Genomic DNA, 20,367 nt, shown 5'->3' with positions numbered 1-20,367 from the left:
TCCCGCCACCGTTACACAACATAATTTTTACATAAGGGTTGCGTGGCCCTTTTCTTTTCCGTTGCGTTTCGCGGCTCCTTCGCACTGTTGGGGGGGAATAGTAAGAATTGCGGGCGGGTTCGCCAGGGATTAGCATCTACAAGGTGAAAAGTAATTTACATGGCATATCAAGCTGGTTTTAAGAACTCTCCGAACTAATTAAGACGCGAATAGGAAGTTCATTATGCAAAGTATTGTGTTCAATAATTTAAAACTGGTAAATTAATTCGTGCCCTCGCTTATTGATTTATTTACTTTGCATTTTGTTTTTAGATCATAAAAGTTTTTTAATTTCCTGTGCTAGGCCGGGGTATAGGAAACAATTAAAAAATTTACATGTGAAATAGGCAATTCTAAAATTGTAAAAATCGTTGGTTGTTGAAAGTTGGGGATAAATTTCATTAAGCAACTGCACAATTTTGTTCAATTAAAATCGAATAAAAAAAAAATCTATTTGGTACGTTCGGCATTCAGGCGAGGAAAAACACGTCCGAATTATTTCAAAGTGGCTTTTCATTGCATTAAACTAAATAAAAATGGTAATCAGTTGTTAAATCATTTTGATGTTTTGTGTAATTTGTTGGACTCCTCTCGAATTAATAAATAAAAAATAAACGATGTTTTTTTACAAGATTCTTTCACAAAGGTTCTCAGGTTATCAAATCTCTTAGCAAATATTTCACTTAAAACGCCGTCAGAGCCTGAAAAAATATAAATTTATTTTGATATAGTTATAATAAGTATTTAATTAGTAAATTGCATACCTCAATCATTTTAAAGAGATCCCGTGAATTTTCTTTTGCTTGTTTTTTCTTCTTATTTTAGTCTTTTAGTAAATAGTTAACTGAAAACAGCATCAACAGTTTTAAATAGACCCCCTTTAGTCCCTTTATTCAGAAACATATAAAAATAAATTAATGATTTGATTTTAAAACCTGTATTTTTACCTAAATGAATTAGTTAAATTTAGTTAAAATTTAGTTGTGATGCTTAGTCAATCATTAGGATCTTAGAAATATTTTCAAAATTTTCCTTTTTAATTAGTTAAAAAGTTTACCTTTTAGATTTTTAATTTTTTGAAAAAAAAAAAAAAAAGAAAAAGCATATATTAATTATTTCCAAATGATCTTTATTCCATGAAACTAAATAACAAGAGAAATCAGTAGTTGTGGGCTTTTAATCTTAATTAAATTATTTTGGTATTTTGGGTAATTTGTTGATTTCCTGTCGAACTCTAAGGGGGATAAAAGAATCCCTTTGTGTCCTCCTCTTCCACGTTGACTCCCATGGACATTCGCAAATTCTACAATCCGAACATTTTTTCTTTTGAAGATCAGTAAAGAATTCTTCGGTAAAAGTCCCTATGTCGTCGGGAGGAGGGTCTCTCAACAAATATTTCACTGAAAACAGCGTCAGTGTCTGAAAAATTATAAATTTACCTTGGTATGGTTACAATAAGTGTTTGATTAGAAAACTACACACCTCAATCAGTTTACTGAGATCCTGAAGATCTTCTCCTGCTTGTTTCTTCTTTTTTTGTTCCATTTTACTGAAAATATACACTGAAAATTTTTCGCTTTTACTACTTTTGACGTCTGTGTCACATAAAAATAAACATTCGATTTGACATTTTAATTTTTAATTAAATTAACATATTTGACATATTTTTTTATTATTAAGTTATAATATTAGTATTAAGATATTTACTTCTAGTTTTATATCAACTCGTTTAATAAACCTATTTTTCATAGAGCACCAAATATAATAATGAAAGAAACTAATCTATGGAATGAACAAATAACGAATTAATTTAAAAACCGTTCATTAATAAATTCAAGTGTTCAACAACTCAGTAATATCCGGGCTAAATAAACGGTTCGTGGAATAATTCAAGCAAATTTTTGAGCGGACTGGCCCCACTTCTATTAATCACCCATTATTAAAGACGGAATTTAATCACAACCGGTCGCTAATAACTCGGATAAAAATTTAATAAGACTTAACTCCATCGTAGTGCTGATGAAACTGAACGACTAAAATAATTCCGCAGAGGAAATTGGATGATGACGAGCGTTGCAATTCGTTCTGCTTGCTTGTAATTTGATTTATTCATTTCTTTTTCGTCCGCGTTTCCTTGTGTGACCGGAGCCTCAGATTAAGATTTATAAAGTCGCATCACGAGTGACTTTAATTCTTGTCTCTTTTACTTATGTATGTATGCATGTGTGTTCTCTATTTTTATTTGTAGGAAACACCTGTTTACTTATTTATTTTTGTTTTCGTAGGGAAATACGAGATTATTGGTAATATTTTGAATCACATATATTATTTTGAACTCTACGAAATCAATGAAAAAAGGTGTGGTGAAGTTATTAATAATAATGGATACTAAATACTAAATAAAGAAAAACCAAATGTACGTAACGTTATTTTTTTTTTTTTTAATATTAATAAATACCCAACTAAACCCACTAATAAACAATTATATCACCATATTGTTATTATCAAACATATTGCGTAACTTAATAATAATATGGATATTTAATGTACCCTTTTATCAATGCAAATGAACATTTCCAAAGTTGTTCTACATATGAGATGAGCGACATTATATATTTCTCTGAAATGAGATGGACATACATATGGCAATTTTAATTTTGAAAGGGGTTTATAATGAATGGACGAATGAAATATAATGTTAATACCTGAACATATTTTAAATTGAACAAGTCAGTATACTGAAATAAATATTTGAAGTACCAAAGTAACCAAATTTCAATTGAAACGATTTTTTCTAAAAAAAAAAAAAAACGAACACGATAAAATCAAAAGTGGCCTGTTAAGCTGTTCGTAGGTGTCCCAATCATTTCCACAACACGGCTCCGAGCCGGCAAAAGAAAAATACGGTGCGGTCTCGAACCGCAAATATAAAACGCCGGGCTTTGTCAGAATAGTTTAGCAACTCCGCGGTTTTTCAGACAAAGGCGGCAGCAAAAGTGTTATCAGAAAATGCGGTTGCAAAAAGACTTTTTTACCGACGTCGAAATAATCCGTTAACCGCAGAGAAATGGCACGCCGAAGTATGAGTTACAGGCGTGCGTCAATTAGTAGTTTCGTTTCTTTGTTTTCAGCAGCTTTTATCTAATGGTTCTCGAGCATCAATCCATCCGTCCGGCTCTCCAGTTTGGAAAATACACCTGCGCAATTTTTTCACTGGAATAATCTCGATTTCGCTTTAAATTAATGACTTTTCTAGTCTCCCACCCACTCTCTCTCATCCTGATTCAGACAAATTGTATAATATTTTTTACCAAAAAGGCATATTTTTGATAGTCTCAGTCTGTAAATTTCTTTTAGACCTTAAGACGGTTATATTGATCAAATTAATTAGTACGCCTTATTTAATGAAGTGTTTTATACACAGTAATACAGTTGAGAATTGAAATTACAAAGGATCTAATATTTATTGTTCCCCGGATTAAATCTAAACTCTTAATTACTTCCCAGTATTCAGTTGAGAAAGCTTACTCAAATGTAAAATTGAGTACAAAACGTAGAAAAAATTAAATTAAATCTATTTAATTTGACGAACGTTTTTATTTGAACACAGTTATCGGTTACATTTTGACACCCCTATTATTTATTTTAATATAAGAATTACAAAAAGGTTTTAAATATCATTTGTAATTTTTATGAAATTTTTTAGTGCTGTAAATTGTTAAAATAATTTCAGTTTATGTAAAGAATTCTTTGAAATTTATTATCTTGAAAATTTCAGAAAATAATACTGAGTGTTTCCTATATACAGTTGTGGCCATAATTATGGGAACTTGTTAAAATATATTAAATTTATGAGCTGTACCACTTAAATTTGATGACCTATAATATTTTATCTATAATATTGTTTTTTCATGAAATTTTTATAAAAAAATTATTTTATACAATATGTCTATTTTTTCAGAAACCTCATCAAAAATAAAATATTTTCAAAAAAAAAAGAAATAGAAAGTTAACCTAACCTAACCTACTTTTTTTCAGAAAGTTCATCAAAAAGAGAATATTTTCAAAAAAAAAAAAGAAATTAAGAAATAATAATAATAATTTATCAATTTTTTATAAATTTTTGAAAATTTTGTAATTTTATAATAATTTAATAAAAAAATATTTATGTTAACTTATATTTATTATCGACTATATATTGTTCATTAAAACAAATAGAATTTTGTTATTAAAAATAAAAATTGTTAATTAATTGATTGTATGATATTGTTTATCGTTTATTTATTGTTATTTAAGTTTGAATTTTTTTTTCAAAATATTCTATTTTTGATAAGCTTTCTGAAAAAAGTAGGCATAGGGTATAAAAAAAATTCAAATTCAAAAGGACATAACGCCTAAAAATAGAACATTTTTTTTTTTATGATATAAGAGATGTTCAATTTTCAATAATTCATAAAACTTTTTGAAATAATAATATAAAAAAAATTGTTCATAAAAATTTCAACCAAAAACAGAAAAAATCAAAGAATTTTTTCAAATTTAAAACTAATTTTTCCCTAAGAAATCTTAATTTTCTCTTTAATGCACCGAAGAATATTTTGAAAAGAAAATGAAAAAATGTTTCTTTTTTCGATTTTTTATAGCCAAAAATAAGTGAAGCCGCGATTATAAACAATTACCAACATTTATAATTGGATATATGGAATCTCAAAAAAAATCCAATCTTATTGTCAACTGAAATTAAAGCCAAATTGGAAGAAATGGAACTTCCTGAAATTAATTCAAGGATTCAAGGAGAAGATAGTTAGTAAATATGGGTTCGTTTGTACCAAGACCTTCAAGAAAAACCTTGATTTCAACAAAAAATGTGAAGGTGGATTTTCACTTACTTATGATCATTCACTGGACCACGGAACAGTGGGAACGAGTGATTTTTAATTACGAGTTTAAATTTAATTTATGAAAAATGATGAACATGAAAACTGTCACAAACACAAATCCAAAATAGTGACCGATTGGTTAAAAGACCAAAGATCGATGCTTTGTCTTGCCTGTTCCAATCTCTAGACATCAACCTTGTAGAAAATACTATAATCAAACTCGGTTGACTTTTTCCGATCTAAATTCTAAATTATTCTCACGGAAAACTAATTTTAGATTTATGTGTCCGTGGATATTCTGATTTTTCTTAACCAAATAAAGAAATTGATCGAAATAAATTTTTCGACATTTCGACATATTTTATTTAAGAGCTTGATAAATTTTACATTTCACCTTAAACCGCTTATTATTCATTCTCAATACGAAAACGGTTGTAAAATATTATTCTAATTTACCATTTTCATGTGACATCAGCTAATACATGTATCTAAACATCGACAAGCAATCTCCCATCCAAATCTCAGGACTCAAATGAGCTTGTCTATCCGGCTAAAACACAATCCCATCCATTCGTTAGGAATGCGCGGATCATTTGCTAAATTCGTTCCTCTAGATTGTGTTTAGCCTATAAAACGCGAGCGACTTTTATTTTTAGAATTTTAAACCACTATTTCAGTAAGTTGGTGCTTTTAAAAAGAGAAGGTTCAACAATTAATTATGTTATTTAATCCCGAATGTAGTTAGTTTAAACAGATAGCCCTGTATTAACCAAAATGGCTGGTTGGTTTGTATCTAGACCGCATAATTTATCAAGGCAAATGACCTGCCTATCTATGCAAAAGATAATCTAATCTACTCGCATTTGCTAAACTTCCCGCCGACTATTTACCTGATGCCTTTAAGGTCCTAATTGGAAAGTGTCTTAATTTTTACAAGACGACGGGACCGAACGCAGATACCGGAGCCTTTGTTCCGGCCACGTCTGATAAAAATTCAGCCGGAACAGAAATCCTTATTGTAAGAGAAAAATGCTGTGCAAATCGTCTCGCAACGCCTTCTTTGTTTTCGTCCGAGTTCCTGGTATTTAATGTCGAAAACTCGACGAACAAACTTACAAAGTTTATCATTTACCAGCTTCCGTTTGAAATTATGTAATCGAGCCGTGTGAGGTATGCTGTTCATAAAGAATAACTGACACACTTGGCTCGTACAAATCAATTTCGCCGAACTGTGAAGAAAATGGAAGTAAATGACTCAACTCATTCCGGTCCGAATGAAACTGTGGAGTTCCCAAAGAGTTTTATAAACGTATGAAAGTCACGTGTGACAAATTTTCGCCCGGAGTTTTCTTTATACAGTCCTTGAGGTATTGTTTTTCAGTTGAATTCCTTTAATGGAAAATATAGATTCCTTTTATCACACAACGTGACGTGTTCGACGCTTTACCGCCTTTATTAAACGGATTTTGTGGCACCGTAAAGGAATCGGTTAGCTAATTAAATCAGAACAGTCGCCCGTTTTACATTCTTCATCGTTTTTACCTTCGACAATGGTTACGAAATCTAATAATTAAAGTCGTGCGGGGGAGTCGCGGACTGCGACTTTTTTTAATATTTATAAATTATTAAGGCAGATTACGGGGAGGGTTTTGTTAAAATTCTGCGGCAACTTCTCACATTATATGTTGTATAAAATCGTGCAGGCGGGACATTATCAGATTAAAATATTATGTTTAAAGCTTTACATGGATTATTTTATACAGCGGCAACTGTGAATGAAGCCAGCCGAGTCTTCATTGCCGGGCATCATTTGCCGAGATTAATCCTCCGGAATCGAAAGTTTTCAAATAAATATTCATGATAGAGACAATGCAATAAATTTTAATCATGCTCCGGATGAAGTTAATGTGTTGGGGGGTGGTAATAGAATTAATGCATTGCAAGTTGTAGACATGTTCTTTGTGTTATTAATTATAACTGCGAGAAACTTTGTCCGCCGCCGGATTAATTCGCAAAATTATGACACTGGCGGAAAATATTGCTGCATTAATTGGATTCTTCTTTCCTCTCTTTTACGAATGTATGTGACGCGTACAAAATGCGGTTTTGCCGTGTTCAATAATCGAATTATTTGCACCTATCGTCACATGGCGAAAAGTAATGAACCGAACACACGCCGACTCGAAATATGTTTCAAGTCAATGCACACTTCGCACGTACGCGGGTAATAAAAATGCAAAATTATTTAAAACAACGTCGACGCCGTCAAAGCCGACGCTCGATTCGCATAAAGTTAATTAAGTAAATAAAATTTTACATTGGATGATCACATATTTATGCTTCCACCCTGTGCACAAGATTTGTTTACAAATAATTATTTGTATTTTTAATCTGATTTTATTTATTGAAGTTTTTAATTTACAATTATCACAGTCTGTTTTATGAAATCGTGTGTAGGTGAATAAAATTTATTTATTAATAATTAGTATAGTATTAGTATTTATTAATTTCTAATATTAATGAAATTTAATGATACATACAATATTATTCTAATTATATTAAATGCTCATTTTACCAGTTAATATTCCACAATTCTGATAATTAGACATGCATTTATAAACAAATTAATATTGTTATTGGTATTTCCCACACAAAAACGTATGAAATTTATATTCGTATTAATATAATTAGAAAATATGAATAAATAGTAAAAATAAAAATAATGAAGTAAATTCTTTATTTATGACATTTCTGAAATATTTTATTTTTTTAGAGGATTTTTCAATTTTTTTGAGTCAACCAAAAAAAAAATGATTTTTTCAAAATACGTCAATAATTTTTTAAAATAGAATAGAATTTTATTTTTGAATGAAAAAATAAATTAAAAATTGTAATATATACTCGATAAAATCGTTGTGTTTTTCAAAAAAATTGTTAATTTATGTAGTTTCCACCTCTCCACCTCAATTTTTTACATTTTTACATATTAATCTTTTCTTCGGTCTATAGGCCCCTTCCTGTGCACACTTTATTTTTATTTTATTCACATTTTCCTATTTTAATTTTGTTTTTGTTTTATAAAAATATTATTATTAGTTTACTATTCCTTTTTAAATGGATTTTACAAAAAAATAAATAATTTGTGAAATTTTCGAAAAATTCTATCATGGTTCCACACTCACTTTTACAATATTTTTCTTAATTAAAAGCATTTTATTTTTCTTTTTCTAATTTAATTTTGTTTTTAAAAACATCGGTTTGCTATTTTGTAATAAATTTAACAAATTAATTTCCCTTTTTTTCAAGAGTTTCATTTTTAAAAGAATTTTTCAAAAAATAAAAAAATGGGTGTATCATAAAATTTTAAAAAATACATATTCATTTTTCTAATTTTTTCCTATTAAAATATTATTTTACTAAAATGGACTTCTTATGTAACAGTGTATGTATGTGGCCTCTTTCCTAAAATTAATTGCATTCTAGTTAATTATTGTTTTAATTAGTTAATGTATCATTTTTTATCACATTTTGTGATTAACCTCAGGTCAAAACGTTTAGTTTTAAATACATAATGTCCATTTGTAAATTAATATGTGGTTTATTTTTGTTTATAATAATTAATCTTTATTATTAATGACCCAAAGAATAATATCGAACAAATATATAATAACAATTGTTAATATTATTCAAATCATACTAAGTGCCCAATTTACTAGTTAATATTTTACATTAAACTCTAATAATTAGTCATGCATTTACAAAACATGGAATGTTGTCATTGTTATGTTTATGATTTATTGAATAAAATGTATTGTGTATAATTATTGAGCAAGGATATTTTTAGACAGCAAACCATAAAGCAACAAATACCATTGTGACAGGGAATTTTAATTATATAAAATATTTACTAATAAATCACGTTCCTAATTCGGGGTGTCATTTTGCTCTGTAGGTAACCAATATTTCGGTTCTGTATATATACTTCCAAGGCCGTTAATATATGGAATTCATTACGAAATTTAATTTCATAAATTTGCATGTTTTCAGAGGTCAACTTTGAAAATAACAAATGCACACTGGTCTGCAGTTATTTGTAAGGACAATAATGGAGGCTGTAATTTATGCACCCCAAAGTTGTCAACACATGCGTCTATAGGAAATTAGTGTCGTTAGGCTTTGACACCCACATAATGTGGATAAATGGATAAAAATGATATTCGTGTCCAACGCAATTTTTTTTTCCATTTTGCTACTAATTTTTTTTCAATACGGCTTTTCGAACACGCCACAATAGCTGCAAGGTATTTCCAGTCGAAAAATTAGGAATGTAATTACGTACAGGAGTTGCACAGGTGCCTGAAATATTTTGCTTATACAAATCTGGTTTTGATCCATACTTTCTGTTTGCTCAAAGTGAAACTATTTAATAATAATTTGTGAACGGAAGTTTTCCGCCACTATAGTTTTAATGTTGTACTTTTTGCATGAATTGCTGCACAAATGGGTAAAATATTTCCTCTTTATTGTGCTGGATAACAGTTACGAGTAGTTAGCAGTTTACAAATAGAGAAAAACTGACTTGATTGTAGCAAATTGCATTTTGATATATCTGTCCATTCCTGGAATATCTGCCAAAAGCCATACATTTCGATTTTTATTTATTTATTTAATGACAAACTTTTTTATTCCAAATAGCTAATGAATAGTTGAATTTCTCAAAAATTGACAAAACTAAACTTAATATTTCCAAAATTATGTAATTTGTGTCACATTAAATTGTCTTTAGCTAAAATGTTTGCTTCAAAAACTACATATCCTTTAAATTTCGAGAAAATGTATTTTATTTTACTTTATTTTTATCTTTTAAATGAAAACCATAACTGAAATTGTCTTTAAAATATCAGAAAAAATGTAATCTAATTTGTGATCTATTAATTTGTCTGTAATTAAGATAAAACGATATTTCATATAGAAAATAGTATTTTTCATAAATAACAAGGTTGACAGATTCCGAAAAAAATATATATTTAATTTTTTTCGTCAAATAAAGAATTCTACAGACATTTCTTTACGTAAGATAAGCTTTTTATCTCAAAATTATATGTCTCGTTATTTTGAGATGTGTACAACTTTTTTATTTTTTTTTATGAATTTCGATATAACATATTATGTACAATATTGAATTTTCTTTTAAAATGTCACATAAAACTAAAGCTTTCCAAAACTGTTATAATATATTAAATTATCTTTCATTAACATTGTTTACGTAAGATGAACTATTTAGTCATCTCCTTATGTTGAGATACGTATTTTTTTTATTTTAGATAGAAACCATAATTGACTTAGATTTTCAAATGTCATACAAATCTTAAGTTTTCTATAAAATTCCTAATTTGTGATATAAAACATTAAATTTTCTTTAAATTTCGAGATAATATATACAATATTTTTTCATCAAATTGAAATCATAATTGAATTTGCCTTTAAAATGTCACACAAAACTCAAGACTTCCATAAATTTTATGATATATTAAATTATATTTTATTAAAATTTTTTACGTGAGATGAGCTATTTATTCAAAAAAGGTATGTCTCTTTATTTTGGGATACGTACTTCAGGCAGAAACCATAATTGAATGAACTTTTCAAATATAATACAAAAATTTTGTGGTATATTAAATTATCTTTAATTAAGATATAACAATATTTCTGATCAATTTCGAGATATGTAATAAATATATATATATATATATATATATATATATATATATATATATATATTACAAATTATATATTTTTGGAAAGCTTTATGTTTTTACAATATTTTAAAGGCAAATTTCATTATAGATTTCATCTAAAATAAACAAAAAAAACATATTTTTTTAGTAGTAGTTTGTATTACATAAAGTTTTCGGCACTTTCGGATTTTTACTAATAAATTTGCCAAAGAACATTTTTCATAAATATTTCAGAGACTGTCACAGAAAGTTTTAACTTTTTATCAAACTAAATAATAATAATATTTAAAAAAGCTTTTCTGTCTGCCTCTTATATAGAGACCTATGAGAAACAATATGTTGAGATAAGTTGTTGCATATATTATTGTAAAATTTAGAGGTAAAATCCAGTTTACGATAAACAATGATTAAAAAACATTGAGGCGTGGTCACTTAAATCAGTTTCTCTCAATCTAATCAGATAATACTAAACAATTTGGGAAAATTTGTAGTTATTGAGATTGGATTAATTAATATTACCAATAAAAATTTAAAACGTAATTACGTAGACAATTTTAAAAACTCGACTGAACATCGCACTGTAAAATCGCTAAAAATTCATGGACCATTACTCAATAAATCGTTTTCCATTCAGACCATTAAAAAACATATAAAAGAACATACTCTCCATTGAACTGTGGCTTAATAACGTTACCGAATTGCATAATGTTCCTTACTTGCCTAGCGAATTTAGCGGGCGCGTTCGTACGAAAATATGGCAAGCGCGAAAAGCAAACACGTCAGATCCAACGTCGCGATCAATTTGCTTTATTGCCAGTTGTTGTGAATGAAGTGAAATATTGAAAGTTCAACTGATCATACTTACAGATCCAATCTGCAATACGTATTTACAATAGTGATTTGTCGGGTGCGAAATTCAATTCATGTTCGATGGTTTTATTTGAAGGATTATGGCGTTTTGCACCAATCGACGATAAAAGCTTGATGTCTGTGTGAAAATGACCATCGACTAAAAATGGAACTGAACAACGTTAGTCGGAAACTGCAGATAGAATTTCCCCGTTCAGTTTTAAACTTTCGCAGAACTACCATCCGAGTACATGGGTCACTTGCAACTTGCAGATGTCCTCGACCGAAACTTTAAAGCGTTAAGTATGTAATATTAATTTCGATGTGAGATTCTTAGTCCGGACCTTGATCAATACACTCCCGTTGCACTCAGACTCTCGTAATTGCATTGTTTCCATATGCGTCGCATGTTTACTGGAATATGACGGTGCAGCTATTAGAATAGTTTCGAATATTCGCTGTATCTTTGGATGGTAATTAAATTTTAAATTAGTTCCAGACAATGGAAGGTGGATATTTAATTGCGGTGCTTTATTGCAACATAATTTTTATGTGGGCAAATAAAAAGGCGTGGAGTTGAAATCCGATGCTTAATTTCATTGCCAGCATCCGCATTTAAATGTGTGATAAACAGATTCGAATCCAATTTAGTTCACTTTCCTGGAAACTAGTAATATGTATACTGTATTTTGTATTCGAACGTGACACTCGAAACTTTTCTGCGTTTGTGCCAGACAAATCTCGGCGTGCTTTCGATGGCAGTGGAAATTTTTATTTATCCTTAGATTGGGGGGAAAAGAAATGGAAGTCGCCCCAAATTTGTTTGTCGTGAAACACTTTCTAACTGTATTTATCCGTTTCAGAGTGTTTCGGTGACAGTGTCTATCTTAACGCTGACATTCATCTCGATCGACCGCTGGTATGCCATCTGTTTTCCGCTCAAGTTCAAATCGACCACGGGCCGGGCGAAAACCGCCATAGGGATAATCTGGATAGTGGCTCTGGCTTGCGGTAAGTACATCGGCTGACTGACTAGGCTCTGTTCGCGTCGCGTTCTGGCTTCCGAATATCTCTGTCCCTTCAGAATGTCCCGGTCTATCATGTCAGGAACTTTAACGCGGTTAATAATCTCGACCCGTGTCGGCATCGTGGAATTTTATCATCCCCGCACAATCTCTCTCACACACACATTCACACAACTTGTGACGCATTAATTATTCAAGCCCAACGTGTTCGTATTTATTTCGGAATATCCGTTTATACTTTTTAAAATCGAAGTGTCGGGGCAAAGTTTTATGGTCTCGAGGCAACCTGTTGCTCCCAGCCGGCACCAAAGGCAATATTTGAAGGCTTAACGACTAATCAAACTTCTAATTTAAGTACACATTAGCACAAGTTTTCGTTAACGGGCGTGGAAAACTTGGAAAACCAATTTATAACACACTATTTCTTTGATTACAACCAAACATCGACGCCAGCCTGGGCTGTATCAAGATTTCAAAGGAACAAAATCGCCACGTGTATCAAAATCAAATCGACCGCTGCAGCAAACATTGGATCCCGCTCACCCACTTCGCATTATTCCATCTGTCTAACAAATATTTCCGATGGAGTTCTCGTCGGTCCGTCAAGTTGATTGAAACGTGGAGAGTATGGAGATCCATTGTCCTAAATTTGTATACGCCGCGTATGTTTTATAAATGATGCTCCGGACGCCGGATTAGATGAAAGGCCGCTCGGACTGTATCGTTATGTATTTATGCATTTCGCATGAAAAGAACAACATTGCTCGGCTCATAAATCAGGGAAGCCTTTCGTTGCTTTCTTCAACAAAAATAAAAACGCCAGAAAAACATGTTACACGGACTCCTTTAAGGAAAATTAAAACTATAAACAATCTCGATGTAATAGTAATTATCGATTATTTTTTTATCTTGAGCAATTTGAGCCGGAGTTGTTGTCGCTCGCAAAGTTCTTCCAAAAAGAAAAGTTCATATCACATCACATAAAAAAACCTCTTAATAAAGTTGTTATTTAGTTTACTAATTCTCTTAAGCTGTGCTCGACATAAAGTAAAAAGTTATCTTTTTTAAAAATGTAGTTTAAGTAATATTCCATCTCGGATAAATTTATCCCATTAATGGTAACTAAATTTTCGTCATTAGGAACTTTTCGCTTGCCACATATTTATTTTAAGCTCTTTATACAGTCCATTTTTGCTCAAAATATTAAAATATACCTTGATTATTCAGGTGAATTGCAAATTTCCAGTCTAATAGAGTTTCTCAAAACTTTGTCACCAACTTTGGTTTACGTTTTTATTTCCAGCAACACAAAAGATAATAAAGGTGAATAATTTCCATTTATAATCGGACGGTTTTATTTAAATAGTGAATTCCATTATTCGAAAACAACTTTTTACAATACAGCTTAATTGGGTGATTACCGAACAAGGTTTGAAACCCTTTAATTTGACTTAAATTTATAAATGTTCTGCACTAACGTCATTAGAGTCCTAGTGAAGTTCATAAGCTTTGTCTGAGGAAGGAGGGAAAATTACTGCGAAAATTATCAAAGTTTTCACTTAACAGTCTCAAGTCCAATTACCTCAACTGAAAAAAGGTGTATATAAAATTATGTTCCATCGCATTTAACTAAACAATTAGCGCACGATCCTCGGGGATATTGCCATCTAACGTTAAATATAATTTTAATGGGATTTCTTAAATTAATATTCGAAAGTTTGATTCGAGTTTCGGGAGACGTGAGCCTCCTTTACGCTATCCTAATCGAATAACTGTCACTTACTAGCACTGGTTATGTGAGATTAATTCTGCTTTTTGATGAGTTCAAGGGAATTTTCAGTCAGTTTTATTTTCCCCCGAGATAATTTCCCCATTGTGCACGGACCCATTAATGAACTGTTATTAAAGCAATTGCCGAGTAAAAATAGAACATTAAACCCGACTAAATCTCGATGGCAATTTTGAGGCCATCTGTGTTACATAAATCGGAATATTTAGGCAAATGAAAGTTTGCAGTTTTAAGTTCGACGATAAAATCTATCGATCGACAGTTTAAACTACACTTAATCTTTGTAAATATTTCCGCAGCATGCAAACAACAACATAGTGGTGTGGCGTGGCGGATAATCTAGTTTCGGGGTTTTCATTCCGCAATTTCCGAACACATGTAAATGACAATTTGTGACCCACACATCCTATTATTCGAATTTAAGTGATATAAAACGAGGCCCGTATAACCATTACTATTCTTCTTTGTTTCTACTTCTGCGGCTAAAAGACCTAATGGCACGTTGATAAATAAAAGTGACCCGAATAATTCAATAATGGAGAGCGAAAACAACCGTGACTTATTGCTGCTACTTAACTTAACTGAATGCATAAATATACAATTTTAAAAAATGTTTTTAATAAATTAAATAAATGTTTTAATAAACAATATAATCCTCTGCAGAAATTAAACCATGGAATGGAAAGTTGTTTATTTTTATTGTCTATAAAATACATGAAAAGCAAAGCAAGAGTATAAAAGACCGGATTCTACGTACCCTTCATATGATAATAAGCCTTCACTCTTCTGTAAGTCACAAGTTGGAAATTACACGAAAGGTGACAAAAAGATCTAAAGCTAAAGTTCTTAACCTTCTTCAGACCACACTCTCCAACAAGTCCATACAGAATTTCGACTCCAGTTCTTCCTATTGGCAATTTCCACGAACTCTTCTCTTATAATAATTCGCCTTCTATGACACTCACTTAGATGTCTAAAATTTGTAAGACTCAATACTAGCGACATTTATGGTATAATGGAAATCTTCAAAATCTCTATCATTTTTTACCCTCATGTTGTAAGACTGTACCCAGTATATTCTGCTAAAATTGGACCTCTGAAGTTATATATTTTCTCTGTCAAAGCTTGGACAATTTTGTTGTTCTGTGAACCACTCCAATATTTGATGACGATTTTGCTGTCTGGAAAGAAGAACACACTGAAGACGGTAAGAGTATAAAAAACCGTATTCTACGTACCCTTCATATGATAAGAAGCCTTCACTCTTCCGTGAATCACTAATTGGCAATTGCACGAAGGGTCACAAAAGGATCTGAAGCAAAAGTTCTTCACCTTTTCCAGACCATACTTTCTAATAATTCCAGACAGAGTTTCGACTCCAGTTCCTCCTATTGACAATTTCCACGAACAAAAGTTCTTTCTCTTATAATAATTCGCCTTCTATGACACTCACTTAGATGTCTAAAATTTGTAAGACTTAGTACCAACGATATTTGAGATATAATGTGAAAGGAGTACTCAAAACAAACTTCAAAATATCAATCAATTTTTATTTTTATGTGGTACGACATAACACATTTTGCTAAAATTGGACCCCTGGATTTATATGTTCTATTTACTATGTTAGTGAATATTTTCAGTTAGATTACAGAAAACATTCACCTTATGTGTGTAATTTATAGTTTCCTCAAGTCTAGTTTATTTTGAATACTAAGTTGTATCAGACGAAAAGTGTCAGTATCAGATAAATGTACTGGATCATTATTATTTACAAAAAAAAGCATTTTATGTCTCCTGTCCGATACACGATGTTATATATCTATCCGAAAAACAGAATGATTTATTGTTGCGTATCCAAGATAAATTCCCAGTTAGTTTACTGGCACATGGAATCTCTTTATCGAGGTGTCCACAATAAAAACGAACCTATTTGAGCAAAACCTGATAAAACTTTCAATGAAATTTTTATTATCTAATAAATGCTGGAAAAACTGCTTTTTGCAGATATCAACCGCCCGGTTCCATTGAAACGTGTCTGGATGGAGTTAAAATTGGTAAAAGCAAAATTGCAATTGTAGACTGGTATAAAAAATAAATGGCGAAAACAATTTCAATTCTTGTATTAACATAAATTTAATTCGGGCACACTTATCAGAAGCGAGATATCAAAAAAGTTAAATTATAGGGAAACTCAATAATTCATGATTTTAAATTATAATTAAGAGGAAGTTTTAATGAAAAGCATGCAACTTATCCATAATTCAACACTTGCTGGGTGAAGTGTGGAAATTTTTGCATGATAAATGCTATACGATGAAATTTCACGATCAAACGTAATACCACAAGATGTACTTGTTAGTTTTAATTACTGAATAAATTTTGCTGCACAAAAATATGTTATAACGAAGTAGGGGATAATAAACAAAAGGAGGAAAAAGCTAAATTGTAATTTTATATTATGAAGTTTAAGTTATTTTAATAACAATTGAAATTTTAAGTGATGTCACTAACGCGAAGCTCTCGTCCCTCTAAGTTTTCAAAGAGGAGGTGGTTCATGTTCAGAAACATCACACACAATGATAATTGAATCAAGATTATGCGACGGCTTTTTATGAAAAAGATCGCAAACTCTTTGAGCGAAATGCTAACACAACTTAATTATTCCGTTAATTTTGACACGAAAAATCCACACTGCAACTGCATTTCCGCATTAAAGGGCTTTAAAAGTTTTGCCATCGCAAAAGTTGCGCTCCTCTCCTTAACTTAACCAAACTATTAAAATTTAATTTTTATTAACACTTACACTGAATAAAACTTTAATTAGTTCTAAATATTCTATTAAAGAAAGTAAATTAATACGAAAAGTCGACTTTGTGGTACTAACTGGGGTATCCCGTTATATTAATTTTCGCCAAAAATTATTCGCATCCATTCGGGAACTTTTCTGATTTATGTTGGCAATTTTCCACCGGGTTTTAACACTAATTTCTCAAAATGATCTCCAGCTTTAAATTAACATACAATCCTAACCGTTTAATTATTTACGAAGGCAGTTTTATAATGTGGCTTTTATCCACCAAATGAAATTAATAATTCAATCAACCGAACCCGCCCCGTCCGATGTACGTATTTAATTCCGGTGCACTAAAGGCACATTTCATTTGTCCAATCTCAGTTGCCATTAACACGTGACAATTAAACGAGTTGCCGGTTCCACTTTTGCCCGACTCGGTTTTATATCCCTGCAATATTGATAAAACCCCATTGTAATTAAAGTGAAAAGTAAAACGGGAGTTTCATGAGACGGAAAAAAACACCCCAAAAGAAACCCCCGCTGCTCTCTTTTAGCATGGACAATTGTCGACCGGAGGACAAGCAAACTGTTCAAATTGAACTTTGTTCTGTTTGTTTATTTGATCTCTCAGACAATTCTCTCTGGTATTGGATTTGCTCTTACACCGAACACAGTTCTTGATGAGTTTAACACGATAAAAATTTTTCCGTTATCTTTCAGTCCCGACTTCTCTGTAATAACGCCCCGTTTTTTTTTTTTTTTAATATTTGTGTATTGTTACTTTGAAATTATTGTTTTTTTCTCGGAGTCTTAAAGAATTAAATCCGTTGTTAACGAAGTGAGTCACGTAGCCGGCTGTTTTCATTAAAGTATCACCTATCAAAGTTAACTTAACGATTTCACGTTTAGTTGAGCTGTGTCCTTTCGCACCAATAAACGACTTAGTAAATTACAAATTAATTGTTTCCTTAAAATTATAAATTAGGTTGCCCCCTCCGGTGAGCAACTTAGTACTATATTCTTGTGATTACACCTATTTACCAAATTAATGGACCTTTATATTTTCATTTAAAACAACCCTTTGTAACAGACAAAAGGAAGATCGCTTTCTTACCGTGAACAAAGCAAACGTAATTTATAATTGGTGGCGACCGAAGTCGTGAATTACCTGCTCCACCACGCAAAATAAGATGTAACTCAGACGGCCACTTTTCTACCTATTTCACCAACAGATTTAAACAAAGGTCGAACGAACGGCACGATAGAAATGAGGCGGAAGACAACATAAACCTCCGGATTCAACTGCATTGTTCTGACACCTGACGAACAGAACGTTGCAAAAAACATATCCTCCTCCATAAACTTTAGTATCCAATGCGATGCAATATATTATGGCTCGTGAAAGAAACATTTCCCTTTATCCGCGGTCTTGTGTGCATCATGTGCAATTCCTAGGCGAGTTCTCTTAATCGTGGCCGGCGATGTAGTGCAATTTTTTTGATAAATGAAGGAGAACTTTTCGCATTTTAAAATCTCCCAGGCACCCGATGAAAAATGATCTTCGAGAATATCGTAATTAAACTTTATGCATGCAATTTATGTTACTTCATATTTATTAAAATCTAAACCATTCCGAATTCCGAAGTCGACATAACAGGCAGTTTCGTAAGGCACGACTGGGATCTATGAATCCATTAAAAATGGCTCGTTAAACATTAACGAACGGTTTTTGTTGTACTTACGTGGACGCGATCACAAAGAGTTAACTTTACATTCAATGAAATAGGAAAAGTTTTCGTTGAAAAGTACTTGGGGATTTTCCGGAGTGGACATGCCTTCAAACAATTTATGATGCGTATTGCTAATCAGAAACTAGTTCGAGGGAAAGTTTCATTAACTTCACAAACTGAATTGTGTACAGATGGCGAAATTCTGTTTCACTTGTTTTGAATGTTCAATCCAAAATTTCAAATTTGAGTGTGAGCCTTTATATTGTACATATCGAAATATAAGTCAGTTTAACTGGGATAAAAGGAAATCTCTGCAATAAATTTTGATGGAATTATTTTCGTACGGCTTTAGTGGGCGTATTTCAATACACGTTATTGTGCTGAGGGTACGGAAGCTATTTTCGGTCACTGGTAGTTACTTTCAACAGTCACGATTTGGTTGCAAAGTGTTAATGTAATAAATTATTTTATATCAAAACGGTCAGGTAATTTATGACCAGTTTGATTAACATCCCAATTCGTTTAAAGAAACACAACGACCCTTCTCAACAATGACCCTGTCTGGGGATGAGTTTCTATATCCTATTCAGGTGCGACGTACTTTCTGAATCGAAAACAACACAGGCCTTCATCCCGTTGTAATTTTAGAGGATTTTGTCGCCACACGAATACGTTTGTCATGACCACAGTCTGATGACCTCGTTAACTTTTGTAGAGACATTAACGCGTGTTTCGCCAAAATTAAAGCACTTTGTAAAGGGGCATGTTTCCTTAGTTTAAAATGGAGGGAACCGATTTCAGGGACTGTAACTAATTGGAATCTAATTTTAGGTACACTGGTAGTCAAAAGTAAGGAATAAATTTTAATATATTTTTCTTTCCAATAGATTTAATTATTATAGTAATTATAAATGTTTATATAATTTATAGTAATAATTAATTTTCTAGTAAAATACACTATCACTCATATATAGAGCAATATTGGAAATTTTCATTTGTATTGATAGAAGTGTACGTTTAAATATCCATATTATTGTCAGTTATGCTATATTTGAGTTATTAGTAGTTAGGTATTTATTAATATATATAATTAATATTTGATAAAAATTCAAAGGTCACAAGTAACTAAATTCTAAGCTAAAAAACCTTACGTACATTTAGCCTTCCTTTACTTAGATCCTAGTAGCATATCCACTATTTTTAATAACACCTTTTTTCATTGATTTAAGTAACTTTTCAATATCATCATTCGATATTTCTTTCCACTGATATTGAACTTCTTCGAGTTCATTCAAATTTGACAGTCTTTTTGCATGAATTTTCCTATCAATTTCATCCCAAAAGTTTTCAATTGGTCTCACTGGGCTTTGTACTGGCCAAGACACGTATTCTCTGAAAAGCAGAAGGTATCCCGTCTATCTTAACCAGAGAACCCATGCCAAACCCAGAAAAACATACCCAAACTATAACTCCTCCTCCACCATGCTTCACAGTAGGTTTAGTGTACTTGGGATTATACCTTT

At 31.3% G+C, this 20,367-nt stretch overlaps 1 protein-coding gene and 1 long non-coding RNA gene across 2 annotated transcripts in view; one reads left to right on the top strand and one right to left on the bottom strand.

The window, feature by feature from the left end:
• The window catches only part of LOC109604489 (orexin receptor type 2-like), a 121,088-nt gene that overhangs the window by 70,122 nt on the left and 30,599 nt on the right, over nucleotides 1–20,367 (top strand). The window contains exon 3 of the mRNA XM_049961819.1: nucleotides 12,370–12,517. Within this exon, the coding sequence (XP_049817776.1) occupies nucleotides 12,370–12,517 (148 nt within the window). The remainder of the gene's footprint in view (nucleotides 1–12,369; nucleotides 12,518–20,367) is intronic.
• LOC126264327 (uncharacterized) lies at nucleotides 1,199–1,632 on the bottom strand. The gene is made up of 2 exons (XR_007547080.1): nucleotides 1,522–1,632; nucleotides 1,199–1,458 (listed from the first exon to the last, which is right to left on the bottom strand). It is a non-coding gene; the product is annotated as an uncharacterized LOC126264327 (long non-coding RNA).

The sequence above is a fragment of the Aethina tumida genome, chromosome 1 (assembly GCF_024364675.1).
Source record: "Aethina tumida isolate Nest 87 chromosome 1, icAetTumi1.1, whole genome shotgun sequence".
Taxonomy (NCBI): domain Eukaryota; kingdom Metazoa; phylum Arthropoda; class Insecta; order Coleoptera; family Nitidulidae; genus Aethina; species Aethina tumida.
The sequence above is the reverse complement of the archived record's forward strand: the minus strand, read 5'-3'. Positions and strand labels throughout refer to the sequence as shown.